Genomic DNA, 20,155 nt, shown 5'->3' with positions numbered 1-20,155 from the left:
TTTTTTTATTTTCTGTTATTATTCAAACTACTGTTTCTACGCTTGACAGAGATTACTTTATTTTTTTGCCTATTTTTTTTTTTTTTTTCTCTCACCCCTTTTTTTTGAGAAAAAGGGAACAATAAAACCAGATGAAAAAATAGGAAATAGCTTAATATGTACATATATACGTGCAGCAGGTACATATAAAAAAATGTGCAAACGTACGTAACAATCATACATGTTCAGGTGTGTGTGATCAGTTGTGAACTACAGAAAGAAAAACTTTGCTTTCGATTCTGGTAGAGTATGTTCCATAAGAAGAGCAAAACAGGATTGCACCATTTTTAAACAAAATGTTATAACAAAAAAAACGAAAGAGGAATAAAGAAAAATAAAGTAAAATAAAGAAAAATAAAAAAAAGTAAAGATGAATTTTTTGAAACTAATTAATAAAGAAACCTTCTTCATATATAACACGAAACGAAATCATTTGAATTATAAACTGTATCTTAAATTTAAACAATGGAATTATTTGAAAAAAGAAATTGTTAATTATTTCAACTCTAACAATAAGGTTAGTACAGTTGTAGACATAGAAGCAAGATGCTGGGAAAAATTTAAAAAGAAAGAATTGCTTCAAGTACATGGTTATATCCCAGCTATTATTTGGAAATATGGAATGGACCAAAGAATATGCATTGATCATAAGTTAATTGAAGAGTATGCATTTGAAGAGGAAGATGGACACTTGTCTTTATGTAATTCGTAGAAAAAAAAAAAAAAAATAATAATAATAATAAATTTTAGATACGTTAGAGAGATATGAATTATCTTACCTGTTATTGATGTGATTATGGTTTTTTTCCTACTAAGTCATGTCGTGACAATTATTATATCTTTCCCCCTTTCCTGTGCATATTAGTATTTTCGGCTAGACTCTTTAGAATACATATCGATGGGAACATTGTCGAATGCGTTGTGTCTCATGTTGAGACAGATCCAGGTGAGTAGAAACGGAAGGGCAAAGGCAGTGGGGAGGAAATACAATTATACATTTCCTTCACTATAATAAATGTCCAATTGCATCCATCTTATGGTTCTATGACTAAGCATTTGATCTGTAAAAAAAAATCAAACGTTTAGACATTAACTTAATTTTTTTTTTTTTTTTCAACCCCTATGGTTTTATTCCCATTTTTTTGAATAGTTGAAAAACACATATACTTCCTGAAATTCGCCAGAGTTGTTGAAAATCAAATAAGCGAATTAAACATCCCTTGTAGCATTGTTGGACTTATTGGATGTCCTGCTTATATTAATGGTTATCATGTTCAGCTGGCCCTAAATTATATAAAATGCAAAGTTATAGGAAATAATATTCCACCCCCTTTTCAAATTGACGTTTCCAAGCTAACATATAAAGAACCATACAATTCGATAAAGTTAAAGGATTTAAAGGTACGTACATGAATATGCATATGTATATATATGTATTCCATGTGTCAACACATTTATATATGCTTATTGTTTTCTATATGTCGTCTTGCTTAACAAGTATAACATGAGGAATAAAAAACATATCGACAAACGAACAAACAATTTGTGCATACTAAAAAAATGTACAGCATTTACTTCCAGACGATGGAAACGTAATTTTTTCTGAGGAATACGATTTGAATGAGACAGAAGTGGTATGGACCTATGAGCCTGGCAAGGTCAGAGAAATGAGACGAAAAAAAAAAAAAAAACACGTACTAAAAATAGGAACATAAGAACTTATTGAACTATGCAATAAATTTCATGTTCTAACAAGCACAAAAATTATTCATTTATTACAACATTTTCCACGTACACCCCCCAAAAAAAAACACACACGTGTCCTATCCTCTTTTTTGTTGCAGATTCCAGAAACACCCCTTCCAGATGATTATCTTGACCCGAACTTTGTAAACAAAAAAGGGAAACGAATTCAGCTTACATACAAAGACTACTGGCCGAAGCAGTGACCCCGAGGCATTGCATCATCGTTGTTTTTCTTCTTCCAATTGGGTCTCCCTTTGCATCTCTCCCCTTTGCTTCTCCCACTTGGCAATTTACTTGAGAAAAATAATTATAGAATTGCACGAAAGACACTTGCGACTCTTCAAAATGTTTCCTGTCATGCGAAAAGAGAAGAAAAAAATTAGAAAAAAATTAATAAAGATTAAAAAAAAAATTCCATTTTCTCTCATTTGATAACGCTCCAGTTGATATGTTTTAAGACGTTTACCCATGTTATTTTTGTTCCCACAAATGGAGCAGAGAATAAAGAATTTATGCACATTCTTTTCTGAATTCATTTTCGATATTTGCTTTTCCAGCGTTACAATTAGGTCATGTAAGGTATTCATCTTTTAAGAAAAAGAGGACAAGTGTTTTTCCATATGTGTGCTCTTCGTGATGAGGCATGTGAGCCCCATGTTATATGTACATGTATACATATAATATGCGTGCATATATACATGCTATTCTGAAATGGCTATACAACAAGCTGCACTTCCGATTTTAGTTGTTACCTGTTCCTCGTATTTTTTATGAATATTTGTTTCTTCCTCCTGCGAAAAGGAGAAAAGAAAAAAAAAAAAAAAAAAAAAAAAAAAAATGGATCAGACGGTCATCATAATTTATGCACGCAGAAAAAATGACAAAAATGTGTTACTAACATATCTCCCTATGTTACTACATTAAACCAATTCACTAGTTGGGGATACATGCACACAACATCTGTATGGTCACGTGGACAAATGGATTATCTTCATTTGTGTGATAGTTGACAAACTATCCTGTTACCTTATATGTTTCTATTTGGAGATTTAATTTTTGTACTTCGCCCTCTTTCGTGCTGAACTCATTTTCTAGGCGTTCCAGAGCCTGTGTCCAAAGTAAGAGGAGATTGTTTCATGTGGGTACTGAAGTAAATGAGCTTGTATCTACTCTCAAAAGAGTAGTTAATCTACATAACAGTTATTCACACAAGTGCAATTAATCCTATGTACACTAAGGGGAGCAAAATGGAGAGAGATCTGACGAACCTCTACGTTTTTTTTTATTTCCATGTTTAAATGTTTTATCTTGATGCATGAACATATGTATGCTTCGATTAGTTGTTTCTCATGAACGTTTAAGCCTTTGTTTTCAGGATTGTTGGATGCCACAAAATTAAAAACCATTTCTGCATATTTTTGAATACCCTGATCTGTTGTGTCTTCTTCCATTTGTGTGCTATTCTCTCTTTTCTCTGTTAAGCAATTTTCAAAAAATTGTTTTTTTAAAGTTAATTCTTTGTTTTTTATTACTAGACTTTTAAATTCGCTCAAAGTCTGCCAAGAAAAAGAGTGGGGGGAAGCAGGCCATAGTGAAGTATATGTTGTAACATGACCAAATGGAAAAAACTGACATATATGCTAATTCAAGCGGTGATAATAAGTTTTTTTTTTTTTTTTTTTTTTTTTTCCCCTTATGTTTGCATATGTATACATCAATAGACACGCACAATAAATGTCGAAAAAGTAGAACTCATATGATTTCATCGAACCTGATGATTTATTTTTTTTAATTTTTTAATAATTTTCGTTTTTCTCAAAATTTCCTTATTTAATAGATCATTATCATTTTTGTATATTTCAAGATTTCTAAAACTGTTTTCTAATGTGCTGTAAGGAATATGTTTGGTTTCATTAAAATCAGCATTGATTTTTTTTATACATTTTTTTTCTTCTTCATAAAACATTCGCGTATTAAACCTGCTATATGAAAAGACCGAAATTAACGGGAATTGAACTTTTACAATATCCAAGTTTTCCAATGAATTAATAAACGAAATTGTTATGTCTAACATTTCTGTCATTACCTTCGAATTGTCTATCTGTAAATGATCTGATCCTTTCATTTCGCAAATACGAAATGAAATATAAGACTTTAAAAATTTAAAAGAATAACATAAATCTTCTAACGTTGTTTTGAATTTCTTCACTAAATATACAATAATTTTTTTGTTCTTTTCTGTACAATTTTTTAAATCTTCATACTTTGAAAAATACTTTTTTTCCTTTTCTTCAAGTAATCTCTTAAAATTTGCACCGCTGAATTGGGGTATTTTATCAGTACTGATATCAATCTCTTCCTCACTGCTTACAACATCCGTGCCTATCTCGTCGTAGTTGGCTTCATTACTGTACACTAAATTGTTGTGAAAATTTTGTTTTCCTTCTATCTCATTAAACTTATTAGTGATATTTCTATTTTTAAAATATTCTTCCACTATTTTGTTATTGTCATATGGAGTTATAAGTAAAACATATCTGAACAAATTTATTATTTTCAAAATGACTCTTTTCAAATTTCTCAGCTCTCGGATGGTATTTTTCAAAGCATATATTTTCACATTCGTATATGTTGGGAATAAGTATTCTTCAATACATAAGTAAACGTTCACATTTAAAAAAATCCTCCTCACTGTGTCCGATAGGTTACGCAATACAACCTGACGAATGGAAAGGGATGATTTACATGTGTTGCTTGTGGTAATTTTTTCGTCTCTTTTAAATCTACGATCCTGATTTGGGGCAAGGGTGAAAAAATAAAATATACTTAAAGCAAATAATATAAATAAAATAAGCATCTTCGTTGGGGTGCAAGAATATAGGACAAATCGTATAAAACGGGAGTAATGGGACACATTTGGTGAGGTACCAGAACGCATTGCTTGTCTTGGCTTCCTATCCAATACTTTTTGAAATGATCTAATAGATTTATCGCTTCCTCTAGAAAGATGACTTCCTTCGAATGTTGATTGTGTGAATTTGATATATATGCACAGATGTGTTGAATTGAGTGTTTCTCTCAGAGCACACATTATGTTTTTTTTTACTCACAGATTAGAAATGAGGATGCTTTTCAAAATAGGCATATTTGCAACAGACATATTCTAAGATCAGATGAACAAGGAATATATATGCACTAAGAGGTTGCAAGCTCCGAAGAGATCCCATTTCTCCCCATCGGACATATAAACGGGGAAGGAAGAGCTAAAAATACCTTTTTAGAAATGCCTTTTAAGTCTATAATTTTCGAATATTCGAAGTTATCATCCCTCTGGTTTCCATCAAATTTCTGATAATTATCATTTAATTGTATTTCTTGAAATGCAAATATATTCTTACATACAACTAAATAATCTTGAAAATTTTGTATTACGTTTAAAACATAATTTTGAAATAATTTACAATGTTCGTTAATTTTGTTCTGAATGAAATAATGGATTTTTGTAAGAAAAAAAAAAAAAAAATAGTAAGAAGAAAAAAAAAAAAAAAAAAAAAATTTACCATATTAACTACATGATTAAATATAAAAACTTATGTCTGTTGCTTACTTGTAGATAACCATCACAATGATCTGGTTTTTCGAAAAGAGGGATTCGATTAAAGTTAATCTTATATTTATGGTAACATTTACGTTTTAATATTTTTAAAACTTGTTCTATTTTTGTGATATGCTCATTTTTTTTTTCCACAATTTCTGCAAAGTTTGCTTTATTTGTTTCGATCATTTCTGTAAAGTTTGCTTTATATGTTTCCATCTGTTGTTTTATTTCGTCCTTTTCTTGCTCAATCTTGATCATATTTCTGTTCGAGTTGTTAATTATGTCGTTGAGATTTTCAATTGTTTTTTCATGGTCCTGTGGAAAATTAGGAGTCGGAGAAGCTGTGCTAGCGTGTGTATGTAAACATACATATACATATATATACATATATATATACATATACATATGTACGCTCTCACATGTATACGCATTCACACACACACGTGCCTCTTTTTAACGTTTAATTTTTCCTTGTGGCTGCTCTTAAACAGTTCAAGCTCCTTTTCCATTTTTTCGTTATAGATTTGTAAATCATCAATTTTTTTGTGTAAAGTTTCTGATGGGGAAGCGCAGGAAAAAGGCGTTCATATGTCTATGTTCTTAAATTGGAGTGGCAAAAGTGGTTGAGACGGGAATAACCACCATGTAGACATATGTAGACACATGTAGACATATGCAAACATATGAAGACATGAGAATACATATGTAGACACATATATATTCGCGATTTTACATGAACAGGGCAAACCATTTTCCTTTATCTTATTTTCGAGCTCCTCAAACGCGACAGATTCTTGGATATTCTCCCTCGAATTTTTTGTTAGCAGCATTAAGTTTCTCCACCCAGAATTACTCTTTTTCTGAAAATAAAACAAAATATCAAGGCAGAATGAAAAGGTCAAAATGTGGGACCTCCAAAATAGTGCCAATGCAATGTTGGGAATACTATCAATAATGTCGTGGGGTGGGGGGAAGAAAGGAAAAAGTTAAAGAAAAAAGACAACAATACAATGAGATAAGAAAGTAAAGCGGTAAGAAAATAACATTTTCCATGAATATGAATTTTTCCCTCTTTTCACTTACTTGTTCTTCTAATGAGCTCGTTAAATGGGCTATTTTGTTCGACAATTGGCTATTATTACTTAATAAATCATTGTTTTCATCTAACATGAGTTTAATTCTATCTTTCTGTTCCTCATTATTTTTTTCTAATTGCTTAATGTCTTTTTTGTATTCCAGTATGGCTTTTTTGAAAATATCTAAATGAGTGGAAATGGGGAAAAATGGAAGTAGAAAAAATAAAAGTAGAAAAGCACTAAATAGACGTGTTGGAAGGAGCCCAGCATAACAGCAACCCGAGACACCTCTGCAACCGAATAGAATAACTGGTATTACCATTTTGTTCCTTTATTTCTTTATATTTTTCTTTAATTAGTTTGTATTTTTCCTGTATATTCATTTTAAAAATTGTAAAAAGGAACAAGGGTTCAAGTTTTCAGCAGTTAATACAAGGCCATTCAAAATGGAAAATTACATATTTGTGTGTATATCATTAAAAAGTGTTTTGAAAAAAAAAGAATGCTTAAAAATGGAAGAGGAATGTTAAAAAAAATGAAATAAGTATATGTTTACAATTTCACAAAGCTATAACACGTGAAAAATAAAAAATTTACGTAATGTATCAGTCACGAAAAAAAAGAGATAGAGAGTTAAAACAATTAACAAACTAGTAAGAAAATTGTAAAGCTATAATGCAGTGTGAATTTTTATATGTTCATAATTATACAAATGTGTACATTTTACAGTTTTGCAGTTTTCTAATTTTGTAATTTTTTTTTTTTTTTTTTTTTGTTCTTGTGCGAATTGGAAGGAATTTAAGCATGTATATGCAATATCTTTTCGGCTTAAAATAAAAACTAGAAAAAAAAAAAAAAAAAAAAAAAAAAGAGATAAAAATCATATATACACACATGCATTAAATTCATGTATGCAAAATACAGAATCGAGCTCGTGAGCAAAAGAAATATATTAGTATGTTCTCCATATATTTAAAAAAGAATTTTAAATACCGTACCAATTTTTTATTAATCATACGTTGGTTATTTTTCTTCTTTTTTTTTTTTTTTTTTATATGACAAGGTAAAAAGATTCATGTATGTAAACTGTTTGCATACTAATTTTCTTTTTCCATGAAGTGTGTTCTGTGAACATTTACAATCATAGAATAGGTATATATGTGCCATCAGAAGGAAAACATATAGAAGTATCCTTACATATTTTGTAATCATACGCAATCGGCAGAGGTCATGCGTGCTGAAGGAAGAAACTCCAATGCATGAACATATAAGACGTATGTGCAAACTTATGTATATATACTCACTAATGTTTTCCAACTTCTCCCTATTTCATTTTTCAACCCGCACGTAGTATGTTTCCCAATTTTTTCTTTTGGAAGCCCCCCTATACACCATTCTCTTAATAGGTATGTACTCCACATTTTTGTATTTCATTACGTATTTTCTGTTTTCATAATAGAAATCCTTAGCCGAATCAGGATATGGTTTTAAGGTGTGATTAATATTAGGAGGATAAGGTGAAGAATAGGAAAAGGTATTGTTGGATGTTCTAATCATTTCATATTCATTTGATCTGGTTTTCTTATTTGGGAGTCTTTTGAAGTTATTTCCATAAAAATTCATTTTGTACAGATCACTATATGGGTCGTTTATTTTTCGATTTATGTTGTTTATATTTTTCTTTCTTGAATAATGTCGATAATTCCTTTTAAAACTTAACATGAAATAGTTTCTCACTGTTTTGAGCATGTTCCCCTTTTTATTTATCAACTATGATATAATCTGTTTATTATATTCGCCTTATATCAGTACACACTACCTTGCTATTGTTTTTTTTTTTTTTTTTTTTTTTATAAACTATTATAAGATCCTTTTGTTTTCCCCCTCTCCAATTTTGGACATTAAAATTTCGAATTTTAGAGATATACGTAGAATATTAGTATAATATGTCATACTATACATATATATATGTGTATCTACCTTTTTAAATACCCCATTTTCGATTTTTTTCTTCAAATTCAATTGTTCACATTTTCATTTTAATTCTTTTATTATCATATAGGTGTGAAAAAATAAAAAAAAAGAAAAAAAACATATATGTATTTTCTAACAGCATCGATGCATGTATTTAAAAAAAAAAAAAAAAAAAAAAAAAAAAAAAAAAAAAAAAAAAATAAAGTGCAAAAGCAAGGAGAGAGATAAGAACTTTAAGAGCTGTAAGAAATTTTGTTTAAATAACATACTCTTTTGCTGGATTGTTTGCTGGAATGATCTCCGTTTTCATCATTTATGAACTTTTCGTTGGAAGAAAATATATCTACGCTTATATTACGTTTGGATTTTTTTGTTAACTTATAATTGTATGTTCGACATCAAGCAAATAATCCTAGCACATTTTTCAAAAAGGGAAATAAATAAACATGGATAAGGCAAGATTTTATATACAAAAGTAATTGTTTTTTCTTAATATATGTAAAAAGTTTACACGTATTACATGTATGACAATATATACATATATGTGTATGTATGCATACTCATGTATACACAGCTAAAATTGTGTAACAAATTTTTTCCTTTTTTTGTCTATTTAAAAATTCTCAGTATTGCAGTTAAAATACAATGCTGCTTATTGCCAAAGTGAGTGTCCCTTTTTGTTCAATCTTTTAGTAACACACTTAATTTTCCAAAGTAATGTGCGTTTCTACGTATGACTTAAAAGAATTTTGTTTGTTTTTATATTTTTTAGTCGTCATGCCTTTTTATGATTTGTTCAGATAAAATGTATACTTAATATAATATTAGAAACAAGTTTTTCGAAAAAAAACATGAACAGGCATAACTACTTTTCTTTTTTTTTCTTTTTTCAAAAACATATAAAAAAAAAAAAAAAAAAATGGATATATAACAGATATAACGTTTTATTTGTAAAAATGGTTCAATTTTATCGTTAAATAAAAAAAATTTTTTTTTTTTTTTTTTTTTCTTTTTTGTTTACCCTACTCTTCGACGCAGCTTCGAAAGATTGTGATATATTTACCACATAATATTTTTGCATGAAACTTCCTCGTTCGAGAAAATAATAAAATAAAATATAATTGATGAATTTAAACGAAATGTCTCATAATGCATTTGTGCTCAACGGTAGAAGAAATTTCTTTTTTTTTTTCTCTATTTGTGAAAGCCTAAGCAAAAGGAAAAGTGCCAAATGTGCTAGGTTAAATTTTTCAGATTCAGAAGTGTGTTACATTTAAAAGAAAGTCCAAAATTATGATGTAATTTTATATTCAAAGATATAGTAAAATTTAGTTAAAAAAAATATGTTCAAATAGGATTTATACATACATTAATGTTTTATTGAATTTTTTTAACTCTATTTTACAAATTTTTATATACAATTTTTTTTCATTCTTCTTTTTTTTTTTTTTTTACATCATTTTTACTATTGCTACAAAATGTTCTGTTATTGTTTTTTTAAATTATGGACTACTTTGTTACTTGTTTAGAAGATAAAAAAATATTATTAAAAATGCATACAAGAAGAAAACAGTCAAAAGAAACGCCAAAAAAAAAAAAAAAAAAACTAACAATAAAACAAATATTTTTATTCTTTTGCTAAGACAAGACTTGTTGAAATAACAAGAGAAAAAATTAAGATTTTTCTTTTTACGTATATAAGAATTAAAACACTAAAATTACTGTAAACGCACATATGAACGGACATATTATAAGCACTTAAATTAAAGAGAATAATAAATGTAGGCTAAAAATTTTAATTTTTTCAGATATTGTAGTGAAGTGATTAGGGAACAGCGACGCAAACATTGTGTATGCAATTGGGGATCTTAGAGACTACACCTTCACAAGTAAAGCATAGCATTGGTTATATATTTTTTTCTATTTATTATGAGGAATATTAAAATAATTTATGCCATTAAAACATCTGAACGCTTTTAAAAGATAAAAACCCGCTGAATAATTTATGAAAAATTATGCCGTTTGGCATGCTTTTATGAAAATGTGTTAAGTTAATAGAGTATGATGCAGCGAATTCGATTCTTATGTGATGATTTGAACATGTGAATGCACACAACTATAAATAAGAACTTAAATTTTTTTTATGGTGAGTGGAAAGAAAATGAGAAAACCCTTTTGATGTGTGTCTAAACACAATAAAATGCAAAGAAGCATATGAAAGCATCCAAAAAATGTGAAAAAAAAGAAAAAAGGAAAAATTATTAAACAGAATTTAAAATGAAAATGTATCAAAATCGGAGAATAATGAAGTAAAAATAAAAGAATTGACATATTCGAATCAAATTCAAAACAAAACATAGAAAAAAAAAAAAAAAAATGCGCGAAAAAAGTTGCCAAATGGTTCCCTTAAAAATGAATGAAGTGTATGCGTAATAGGTAAAAACATTCTTTGAATTAAAACAATTTAGACAAAAATGAAAAAAAAAAAAAAAAAAAACATAAGATAAGATAAACCTGTTAGACATAAAATTTTTTTTTTTTCAAAAATTAAAAACTCAGTTAAGGAAAAAAGTTTATTTTGATTTAAAGCACCAGAAGAAAAAATTTGAACACAACGTATAAAAACTTGAAATAAATCAAATAGAGTCATATAGCTGTGCAAGCGGAAAGACGGGAAACGATAGAGAAAAAAAAGGAGAATTGTAATGTAATCATATGTGGAAAAAAAAAAAAAAAAAAAAAAAAAAAAAAAAAAAAAAAAAAAAAAAAAAAAAAAAAAAAAAAAAAAAAAAAAAAAAAAAAAAAAAAAAAAAAAAAAAAGAAAAAAAAAAAAAAAAAAAAAAAAAAAAAAAAAAAAAAAAGTAAAAAAAAAGAAAATTTAAAAAGGAAAAAAAAAAAAAAAAAAAAAAAAAAAAAAAAAAAAAATAGTTGCAGCTATATAACATAATAGCTAATAATCGAAAAAAAAAAAAATAATAAAATAATTACAATAGATGGTATGATGTTAGAGAATTAAAAATTTCACTTACAAATAATGAATGAACTGTGGTGGAAGAGAATCAAAAAAATATAATAAAATAAAATGAAACAAAATAATGATAAATATATTAAAGCAAAACAAAAAAGCAGATGAATGAAATTTGTGTTAACCATGTACGTTCAAAAAAAAAAAAAAAAAAAAAAAAAAAAAATTGTAGAGCTAGATTTTTAAAAATAATGCAATAAGAAGTTTAAACAAGTTTAAAACTGCAAAATTCAAATTTATTGCACAGAATATTTGAAAGAGGAAGGAGAGAAAAAAAAATAAAATAAAATACAGATGGTGGTCTGAAAGAGTGGGTGTAAGGGGAACACAACATGAATTTTACACATATAATGAGAAAAGAGGGAATGAAATGAAAAAAAAAAAAAAATCAAGCAAAGAGGTGGTGAAGCACCAAAATGAAGAAAAAGAACAAATAAATCAATGGAAGCGACAAATAAATGAAGGAAAACAACAGGTGAATGAAGGGAAGAGGCAAATAAGTGAAGGAAAACGACAAGTTAGTGAAGGAAAGCGGAAAATAAACGAGGCGAGGCAAAAAATAAAGAAAGAAAATCAGAAAACAAGAGATGGGAAGCAATCAATAAATGGTGGAAATGAAGGTAAGGACTATGTGGTTGAAGCTAAAGGTGATGCGAATGAAGGAATCAGAAGGTGTGTCGAACCAAGCAGTGAGAGAAAAATGAAAAGAGAAGACAAAATTTTTAACATACAGACAGAAAAAAAAGCAGATTACCATCATGAGGCTGAAAAACCAGTAGGTAATAATAAGAAGAAGAAAAAAAAGAAAAAAAAAAAAAATAATAATAATAACAACAATACTACTGCTGCTACTACTACTACTACTACTAATAATAATAATAATAGTAACAATAAAAGGGGTGAAATAAACGATGGAAGTGAAAAGAACAAAGAAGAAATTAGAGCAGATATTTTAAATGTTCGAAATGTGCAGAATAACCCAACCATAGAAGAAAAAGTTAAGGGGGAGATGACGAAAACTTTAATATTCCCAACAGATATTAAACTAATATATGGAAGTTTATCAAGTATAGATAGGAAAAAAAGCACAAAATTGGAAAATAAAATTACCGTTGCATTTAGTAAGAATTTGTGCAACGTAGTGGTGTTATATTATGAATTACATTTTTATAACAATATTGATAATTTTAAAGTAGATGTAAACTTTTATGAAATATACAATGATTTGATTTGTTTGATAGATGAGCTTTTTAGCATGTATATTGTGGATACAGAGAAAAAACAAATTTACAGCGCTTATTATGAGGACAATTTGGATAGCTACATCAATTATGAGTTGAGAGAGAAATGCAAAGAAAGAACTCAAGATGAATTTTTGTTAGAATACAAAATTTTGCAAGGTGATAGAAATATGTTGTTTTTAAATTTTAAAACTATGAAAATGAAATATTTATCTGTTGAATTTGATTTAGAATTTTTTGGTGATATTTGCGATGAAGGAATACTCTTTCCTGAAAATCATGTGATAAGGAATGCTACACTGAACAGCATTTGCCATCGTGCTCCTATTGGTGATGGTTATATTGATACCACCAACATCATTAATGATGTTCGAGAAAGCACGTCAAGACAAGTAGTTGCTGGGACGAAGCATACCATTCGATGGGACAGTTTTAGCAGTTCGTTACTACGTCCTAGTGGCAAAAAAAAAAGTAATAAAAAAAAAGGTATATCAAAAAGGGAAGACAAAAGAATTGATAAAAGAGAAATTGTAAATACTGTATTAAAATCGGACATATATAAATACTACGATATGAACAATAAACCAAGTAAAGAGAGGGATAAGTTCAGGGTGACCGGAAAAGTGAAAAGGGCGATTAAATGCAAAGAAGGAAAAGAGGAGTATAAACACAGCATTATGGCAGAGAAATTGGAATGTGAGGAGGAAGAGGATGAAGAGGAAGAAGAGGAGGAAGAGGATGAAGAGGAAGAAGAGGATGAAGAGGAAGAAGAGGAAGAAGAGGATGAAGAGGAAGAAGAGGATGAAGAGGAAGAAGAGGAAGAAGAGGAAGAAGAGGATGAAGAGGAAGAAGAGGAAGAAGAGGATGAAGAGGAAGAAGAGGAAGAAGAGGAAGAAGTAGATCAGACAAATAAAGGAGGAACCATTGATGAGATCTATGAAAAAAAAAAAAACACTGTAGAAGAAGAACCACTTAGAGAGGAGCTCCCCATCGAAGAGGATTACATCAAAGAAGATCAAAAATTGTGTTATCGTATATTATATAATGAACAGCCTTACAAAGCTCTGTTGATCAAGGACGAACTTAACATATGTTTGTCAGATGATGAGGAGAGTAACAAGGGTAGAACAAGTTCAGCAAATATCATTGCCTCGAGGAGTGTAACAAGGAGTGCATCGCATGTTGAAGATATCGCTGCTATCGTGGCAAACTCAACGAACATAACGAGTAGTGCAAAGATTGCTATAGGTAGCATCGCTGCTAATTCATATCCCCTTAGTAGTGACAATGATAGGGTTAACAGGAGGCATGGGACATACGGACGTGTTTATGCAAAATCAAAAAAGAAGAAAAAGATGGTAGCATATTCTTTGGGAAACGAGAAATCTATTTGTATTCCAAAAGAAATTTTGAATATTACATCATTACTAAGCAGCCCAATATTATCAATGAATAATATAAAAAGCTTAAATCAAGTGAATTTTTTTTATGGTTATAGTAAAACGAAAAAAGATTTATATAATTACTGTTATGCTTATCTTGTCAGTATTCATAATGGGTATGATATAATACCAATGGAAGGGTTCAAGTTTAGACCCATCATAATTGATGGTGCAAATGTTTCAGCAAAAGTTATCCATAATCATCATATTGCAAATATTTTGGACTCAGATATGTCAATAATATATGACTGTTTTCTGTTGCATGAAGCTTATACATTTTTTAAAAGGAAAAAAGTGGATGATATTATTATAGTTTTAAATCCTGTAACCAAAAAAGGGGAAGAGTATTTCTTAGGGAACAAGAAAGTGTGTAATTATTCCTACCTTGAGAACTTAATTAAATTAAATGCTATACTTATTTGCAACGAAAAATATTATCATAGTTACAAAGGGGATGTAGTGAAAAGGCGGACGTATGATGACGTTCTCATATTGGAATTGGCAGCACATAGAAGTAAAATTTTCTCGAGATTAATAGGAGTTGACTTTGTTTCCTCCTACCATCAACATGCGTGAACTGAGAGAAGTGCATGTGACGAAATGTTCGAGTGGGGCCATATCCCTTTGTGTATTCTCTCCACTCTCTTTGTGCTCTTGTAAAACACGTGCCACATTCCCAATTTGTACATATATGCATATGTATATATATTCATTTTTTTTTTTTTTTTTTTTTTTTTTTTTTTTTTCTTTACGCATCGCAAAATTCTCTCCTCCCCAAGACGGCTGCGTTATCTCAAACGACAATTATACAGACATAGAGCTAGAAACGCCATATGAGGAAATAAAGAACGTTATATCTCACTATGTCATAAAGCACCATTATGACAAAAATAAGGGATTCAGCTTGGACATAACAAAAAAACCGTTAAAGTTTGTGTTAAACTCGTTATTTCAGAAAATTAATTAGATTTTTTTCCATTACTGGAATTGTGTTTATTCACATTATCAATGTTTCATTTTCTTCGAAAAGAACATTGGAGATGTGGAGAATATGTTTATGTGTGCTCCATATATAGCAAGGCAATTTGAGAACCTATTTGAGAACCAATTTTTATGCCCATTTTTGTGTTAGCTTTTATGTCAACCTTTACGTCAATTTTTGTGTAAATTTATATGTCAATTTTTGTGTAAATTTTTATGTTAGTTTTTGGGTCAAATTTTGAGACCATTTTTGGGTCAATTTTTATGTCAAATTTTTTGGCCAACTGTTGCTCCTCTTTTTACGCCAGTTGTTGCGCAATATGTTGTGGCTTCTACTACAGAAGTCCATGCTTATTATTTTTAAAAAATATTTCATGAAAAAACATGTTTTACTTTTGTCATAACATGTACATGATAAGTGCACAACAGAATATATGAACATAGAACATGTGTATATTATTTTAAAAGTGGCTACACTATTTTCGTCAAGAGTGGGCGATTATAACCACACTTCAGGGATACCCTACACATACATGCAAGTGTAATACGCACACCTCAGGTGCTTATAAAAGACTTGCAAAACGGTAAATTGTGAATTTAAAAAAAAAAAGTTTTTTTTAATAGGTTTTAAAATTTGTTCAAATACAGCATCACTGTCTGATCCGTTTTCTTAGTCTGTTCCGTATACTCTGCAAGCTTGGTCGGTTATTATTATTTTATTTTTTTTTTTTTTTTGCTCTTTTTTTGAACGACTTTTCCTTCTACAGCTAAACTCTGGTGTGCACATCAATAAGCACGGCCATATGTGCATACATGCATAAATTTATATATAGACATGTATACGGGATGCTTGCACTATTTCATCATTTTAGAAACTAAAAATTATTCTTTAGCTCCCTTAACTTATCCAATATTTTTATTTCATCAGTTGTATTAAATTTATCAGTATAATTCTGTGTTCTAAAAAAAGGATTGATTAAGTTTTCTTCTTCAATGGTTGAAGGAACGGAGGGAATTTTATTTTTAACTTTTTCTTCCACTTCCTGCATTTTGTTCTTCATATGTTCATTGTCATTTTCAATACTCAAAGCAAATCTGCAATTTGGTGTTTTATATTTAATTTTTTAAATGATAAAGATGAGAAAAGTGGGAAAAAAAAAAAAAAAGATGTAGAGAACATGTGTTGAGATAAGATATTCACAGATTGTGAAAAAAGTAGAAATCTTATTCCAGGTACACATACGTACATGCGTACACGCGTGTATGTAATTGGTTGCAACTTTATCACTTTTTTCTTTACTCTTCTTTTTTCTCATTTCTGTTTTTTTTTTTTTTTTTTTTTTTTTTTTTTTATTCTTCGCATAATGTACCTTAAGTTACTCAGGGTGTATTCGTGACCACAATAAATGAGAGTTTCTTTTCTGTAGGTTTTGATCTTTTCAATATTCTTAAACATCTCCCTTGCACTGCCTTCAAAAAATCTACCACATCCGGCAATAAATAGAGTATCTCCAGTGAACAAAATTGGGGCATAATTATTATTTTCGTTTTTCTGTTCATCCGTTTTATACACATAATACAAAATATGTCCCTTTGTATGACATGGTGCATGGATAGCCTTTATGCATAACTCTCCTAGGGTACATGAAAAATGAGAGGTATGTAACAAGATGTGTGTTGGAGGGGGAGGAGGCGAGAGATGACTAATTATTTCACATCGCCACTTGTGTAATTTTGTGAACTATCCTTCCTTAGTCATTTCTCAATATGTACGATTTTTCATTTATAAAAATGATTATACGGTCAACTCGTAATTCTACAACTCTATATGTTGATATTGGTGTTGATATTGGTGTTGGTGTTGGTGTTGGTGTTGGTGTTGGTGTTGGTGTTGGTGTTGGTGTTTATGTTTTTTTTTTTTTTTTTTTTTCTTTTTCTTTTAATTACCTAGGCGTATAATTTGACTGTCATAAACCTTTTCAGTTACTCCAGGTGTCGTCTCATAAGCGGATCCTACCACTTTAATTTTTTTTTTTAATTCCTTCATGCGTACATTTCCTCCTTTGTTCGTAAAAAAAAAAAAAAAAAGAGGAAAGAAAATGCAATTACACAAAAGATGCTGTAAAATGTGTATAAAGGGTATCTCGTGGGGATATAAAATTGGAACCTCAAATGGACATCAAAATGTATGTAATAAAGGGATAAATTTTCAAAATGTTTTTCACGTCAAAATATGAATAGACAACTATGATAATCCCATGGATTCCACTCTGTTATTTTGTCATATTTATTTTTTTTTTTTTTTCTATACCCGAATGGTCATAATGATAATGTGTGCAAAGAACATATTCCAAATCTACATTTAAATTTTCAATCTTTTTTAGTATCTAAAAATATTACAATATGAAGAAAAATAAATATGAAGTAAAAATATGGACTAAACATGAACAAAAAAAAAAAAAAAAAAAAAAAAAAAAATGACACATGTATGTTTACTCATTTGCAACCTTTTCTGGCTCTACTGGGTCTACACAGGCAGCCTTTTTCGTTTTCCTGAATGGAGAATAATTTAGTAAAGAGCATATAGGAGCTTGTACTGAAATTTCGTATAAATATTTTATGGACAAAGAATCCGCTGACATAGATGTATTCACATATACATTTAAACATTCGTATAGTATGAAATCTTTGCAATTTATTTTATTTTTTTGTATTTAGATTACTCATCGATTATGACATATGCGAAATTGTCGTGCAACGACGGAATAACAAGCACCTCTGCGCTTGCCTGCAAAAGAGAAAAAATAAATAAAATAAAGAGTGAAAAAAAAATGGATTATAAAATGATGTGGTAGAAATGACTAAAAGAGGAATAGCATGATGAAAAATTACATAAGCTGCAGTATTTTCTTCACATTTTCACAACAATCTACAATTTGTTGAAGTGTTTTTTTTTTTTTTTTTTTCTTATTATTTTTATGAATTTCTTTTTTTCTCGTGTTAGACGAGTGTAGCAATGTATCTATAGGCTAATACATGCATTAATGTACACATTGGATGTGATAAAACAGGAAAAATATAGACATTCTACATTTAGCACTTATGTGTAGGTAAATAAAAACATACATAAGTGCGCAAGCATAAGGTGGGTTATTTATATCTACCTTCATTTTATTTTAGCAGAAAAATAGTTAAGGGGGAAAAAAAAATTCCTGTTATGAAAGATAATTTTACAAAGATGATGGGGGAGGAGGGGCTAAACTACCTCAATTATTCTTTTGGAAATTAAATGGGAAAATTTTAAATTTAATTTGTGCTATATATTCAAATTTATGCAAGTTTACATAAAATTTTGTACATAAAAACGGCAAAAAAATAAAAGTAATTGTGCGGGTGGTCACTGAGTGGGCCTTTACTATTCCAAGATGGAAAGGCGGAATGTTATCAATGCTACGTGTACTTATATATATATATATATATGTTACACGTTTATATGTATATTATATATATGTATAAACATAATGATTCATGTACTCAATTTTGTAGAAGTATCTAAAAGATTGGTAATGCGACCCGAAGGTTTAAGCTGGGCAATCCATGAGGTACTCGCTACGTACATATAGCAGAAACGACTACTGCTAAATATGACACACGCGCCCCCCTTTTGAATATGCTAAGGATGAACTTTTAATATCATTTAATGATCACTACATTTATTAAGGTTCCTTTTACCGAGTGTAGATTTTTGGGTGTTCATCAAAGTGAATATTTTTTTTTTTTTTTTTTTTTTTTTTTTGACAAACATTTTGAGCCAACTTTTCAATGTTGATTTCATTCACTAAGGGACTGTAAGAAAGCGATACCAAAAAAAATACATTCACTTTAAATGGGTATTGTGTCCTCACGAGAATTTGTAATATCCATCTAAAGTGTGAATTAAAATAAGGAATATTTGTATTAATTTTTTATTCTGCCATTTTTCCACACAGTTAATAAAAAAAAGAATTAAAAAAAAAAAAAAAAAAGTATAGCAAAAGTGCGTACCCAAATAGTATAACAGGAAATATGCACCTAAAAAGATAAAGGAAGAAATTACAGTGTTTCACATCATAATTTATCCTTTTTTTTTTTTTCTCATCAACTTTGTAAACATCTTTATGTGCCTCTCTTACACGGCTTTTTCAGTATGCAGTAACAGTAAATTTTAAGCATAACAAGATCAATACCGGTGTGTATTGATTATTTTCTGTGTATATATATAAAAATTGTTTGTGTGGTTTAGCAGCACATGTAGCTTTTCACTATATGCGAGGAGATAACACTTCACAATGATATATGAGTTAAAAGAACATTGGGGATAGGTAAATAATAAAGAATATGAAAGGGATGAAAGAAAAGAAGAGATATTTATCGTACCGTATTTGTGCGCGAAAATTTACCCAATACATACCAAGTAATATATATACATTTATGTCTCTGTATGAACACACGGAAGATTTCACATATATATTTTTATGGTAACATAATACATATATTATAAAAGGTAGAAAAGAAAAAAATACGGTTAATTTTATGTTTAACATTGCCTAAGAGTCGTATATTCTACAATAATACTGGGACAGGTTATATTTTATTTTAAAAGAGTTGAAAAATCAGAAAAAGGTATGGAGGGCGTTGTAATAAAAAAAAAAAAAAAAAAAAAAAATCACACAAGTGTGTTTACTCATTTGCTCATGTATACATTAGCGTGTGCACAATGGGAAAAGTCCCCCGTGGGATAAAGGAAATGTAGAAAGTTGCAATGTCAATCTCCGTATTTAAAAGTGTACATATGTGCATTATGAAGCGTAAAGTTAAGGAACATGTTTGAAGAAAAAAAAAAAAAAAAAAAAAAAAGGTAGCTTCAAAAAAGTAGTTACTCCATTTTTTTTTTTTTTTTATTTATTTTCTTACGCCTTCCCTTGGTTCATAAAATAAGATTTCAAACATATATAGTAGTTATATTTATCTCGCCCCATAAAATTTCACATTTT

At 29.2% G+C, this 20,155-nt stretch overlaps 5 protein-coding genes across 5 annotated transcripts; 2 read left to right on the top strand and 3 right to left on the bottom strand.

Moving 5' to 3' along the window:
* Positions 1 to 409: 409 nt before the first annotated feature.
* Positions 410 to 1,988, top strand: PGO_030470 (hypothetical protein, conserved; the record flags this gene model as incomplete). Its single annotated transcript, XM_028686035.1, has 5 exons — positions 410 to 740; positions 905 to 985; positions 1,190 to 1,440; positions 1,608 to 1,697; positions 1,884 to 1,988. 5 exons carry the CDS (start codon positions 410 to 412, stop codon positions 1,986 to 1,988), a joined length of 858 nt encoding a protein of 285 aa, XP_028541836.1.
* Positions 1,989 to 2,075: 87 nt separating this feature from the next.
* PGO_030460 (hypothetical protein, conserved) lies at positions 2,076 to 6,842 on the bottom strand (the record flags this gene model as incomplete). Its single annotated transcript, XM_028686034.1, has 13 exons — positions 2,076 to 2,137; positions 2,252 to 2,372; positions 2,538 to 2,576; positions 2,812 to 2,892; positions 3,054 to 3,341; positions 3,557 to 4,504; positions 4,714 to 4,800; positions 5,059 to 5,265; positions 5,393 to 5,729; positions 5,825 to 5,939; positions 6,132 to 6,243; positions 6,467 to 6,642; positions 6,779 to 6,842. The coding sequence occupies 13 exons, from the start codon at positions 6,840 to 6,842 to the stop codon at positions 2,076 to 2,078; spliced, it is 2,637 nt and encodes an 878-aa protein (XP_028541835.1).
* A 946-nt stretch (positions 6,843 to 7,788) lies between these two features.
* PGO_030450 (hypothetical protein, conserved) lies at positions 7,789 to 8,208 on the bottom strand (the record flags this gene model as incomplete). The annotated part of the gene is made up of 1 exon (XM_028686033.1): positions 7,789 to 8,208. One exon carries the CDS (start codon positions 8,206 to 8,208, stop codon positions 7,789 to 7,791), a length of 420 nt encoding a protein of 139 aa, XP_028541834.1.
* Positions 8,209 to 11,828: 3,620 nt separating this feature from the next.
* On the top strand, positions 11,829 to 15,108 carry PGO_030440 (hypothetical protein, conserved; the record flags this gene model as incomplete). The annotated part of the gene is made up of 2 exons (XM_028686032.1): positions 11,829 to 14,655; positions 14,921 to 15,108. 2 exons carry the CDS (start codon positions 11,829 to 11,831, stop codon positions 15,106 to 15,108), a joined length of 3,015 nt encoding a protein of 1,004 aa, XP_028541833.1.
* Positions 15,109 to 15,997: 889 nt separating this feature from the next.
* PGO_030430 (hydroxyacyl glutathione hydrolase) lies at positions 15,998 to 18,292 on the bottom strand (the record flags this gene model as incomplete). The annotated part of the gene is made up of 7 exons (XM_028686031.1): positions 15,998 to 16,217; positions 16,493 to 16,757; positions 17,070 to 17,183; positions 17,434 to 17,509; positions 17,630 to 17,675; positions 17,846 to 17,910; positions 18,287 to 18,292. 7 exons carry the CDS (start codon positions 18,290 to 18,292, stop codon positions 15,998 to 16,000), a joined length of 792 nt encoding a protein of 263 aa, XP_028541832.1.
* Between the last annotated feature and the right edge of the window lie 1,863 nt (positions 18,293 to 20,155).

This window comes from Plasmodium gonderi, assembly GCF_002157705.1.
Source record: "Plasmodium gonderi DNA, contig: Chr03, whole genome shotgun sequence".
NCBI lineage: Eukaryota > Apicomplexa > Aconoidasida > Haemosporida > Plasmodiidae > Plasmodium > Plasmodium gonderi.
This window is presented reverse-complemented; position numbering and strand designations above follow the sequence as displayed.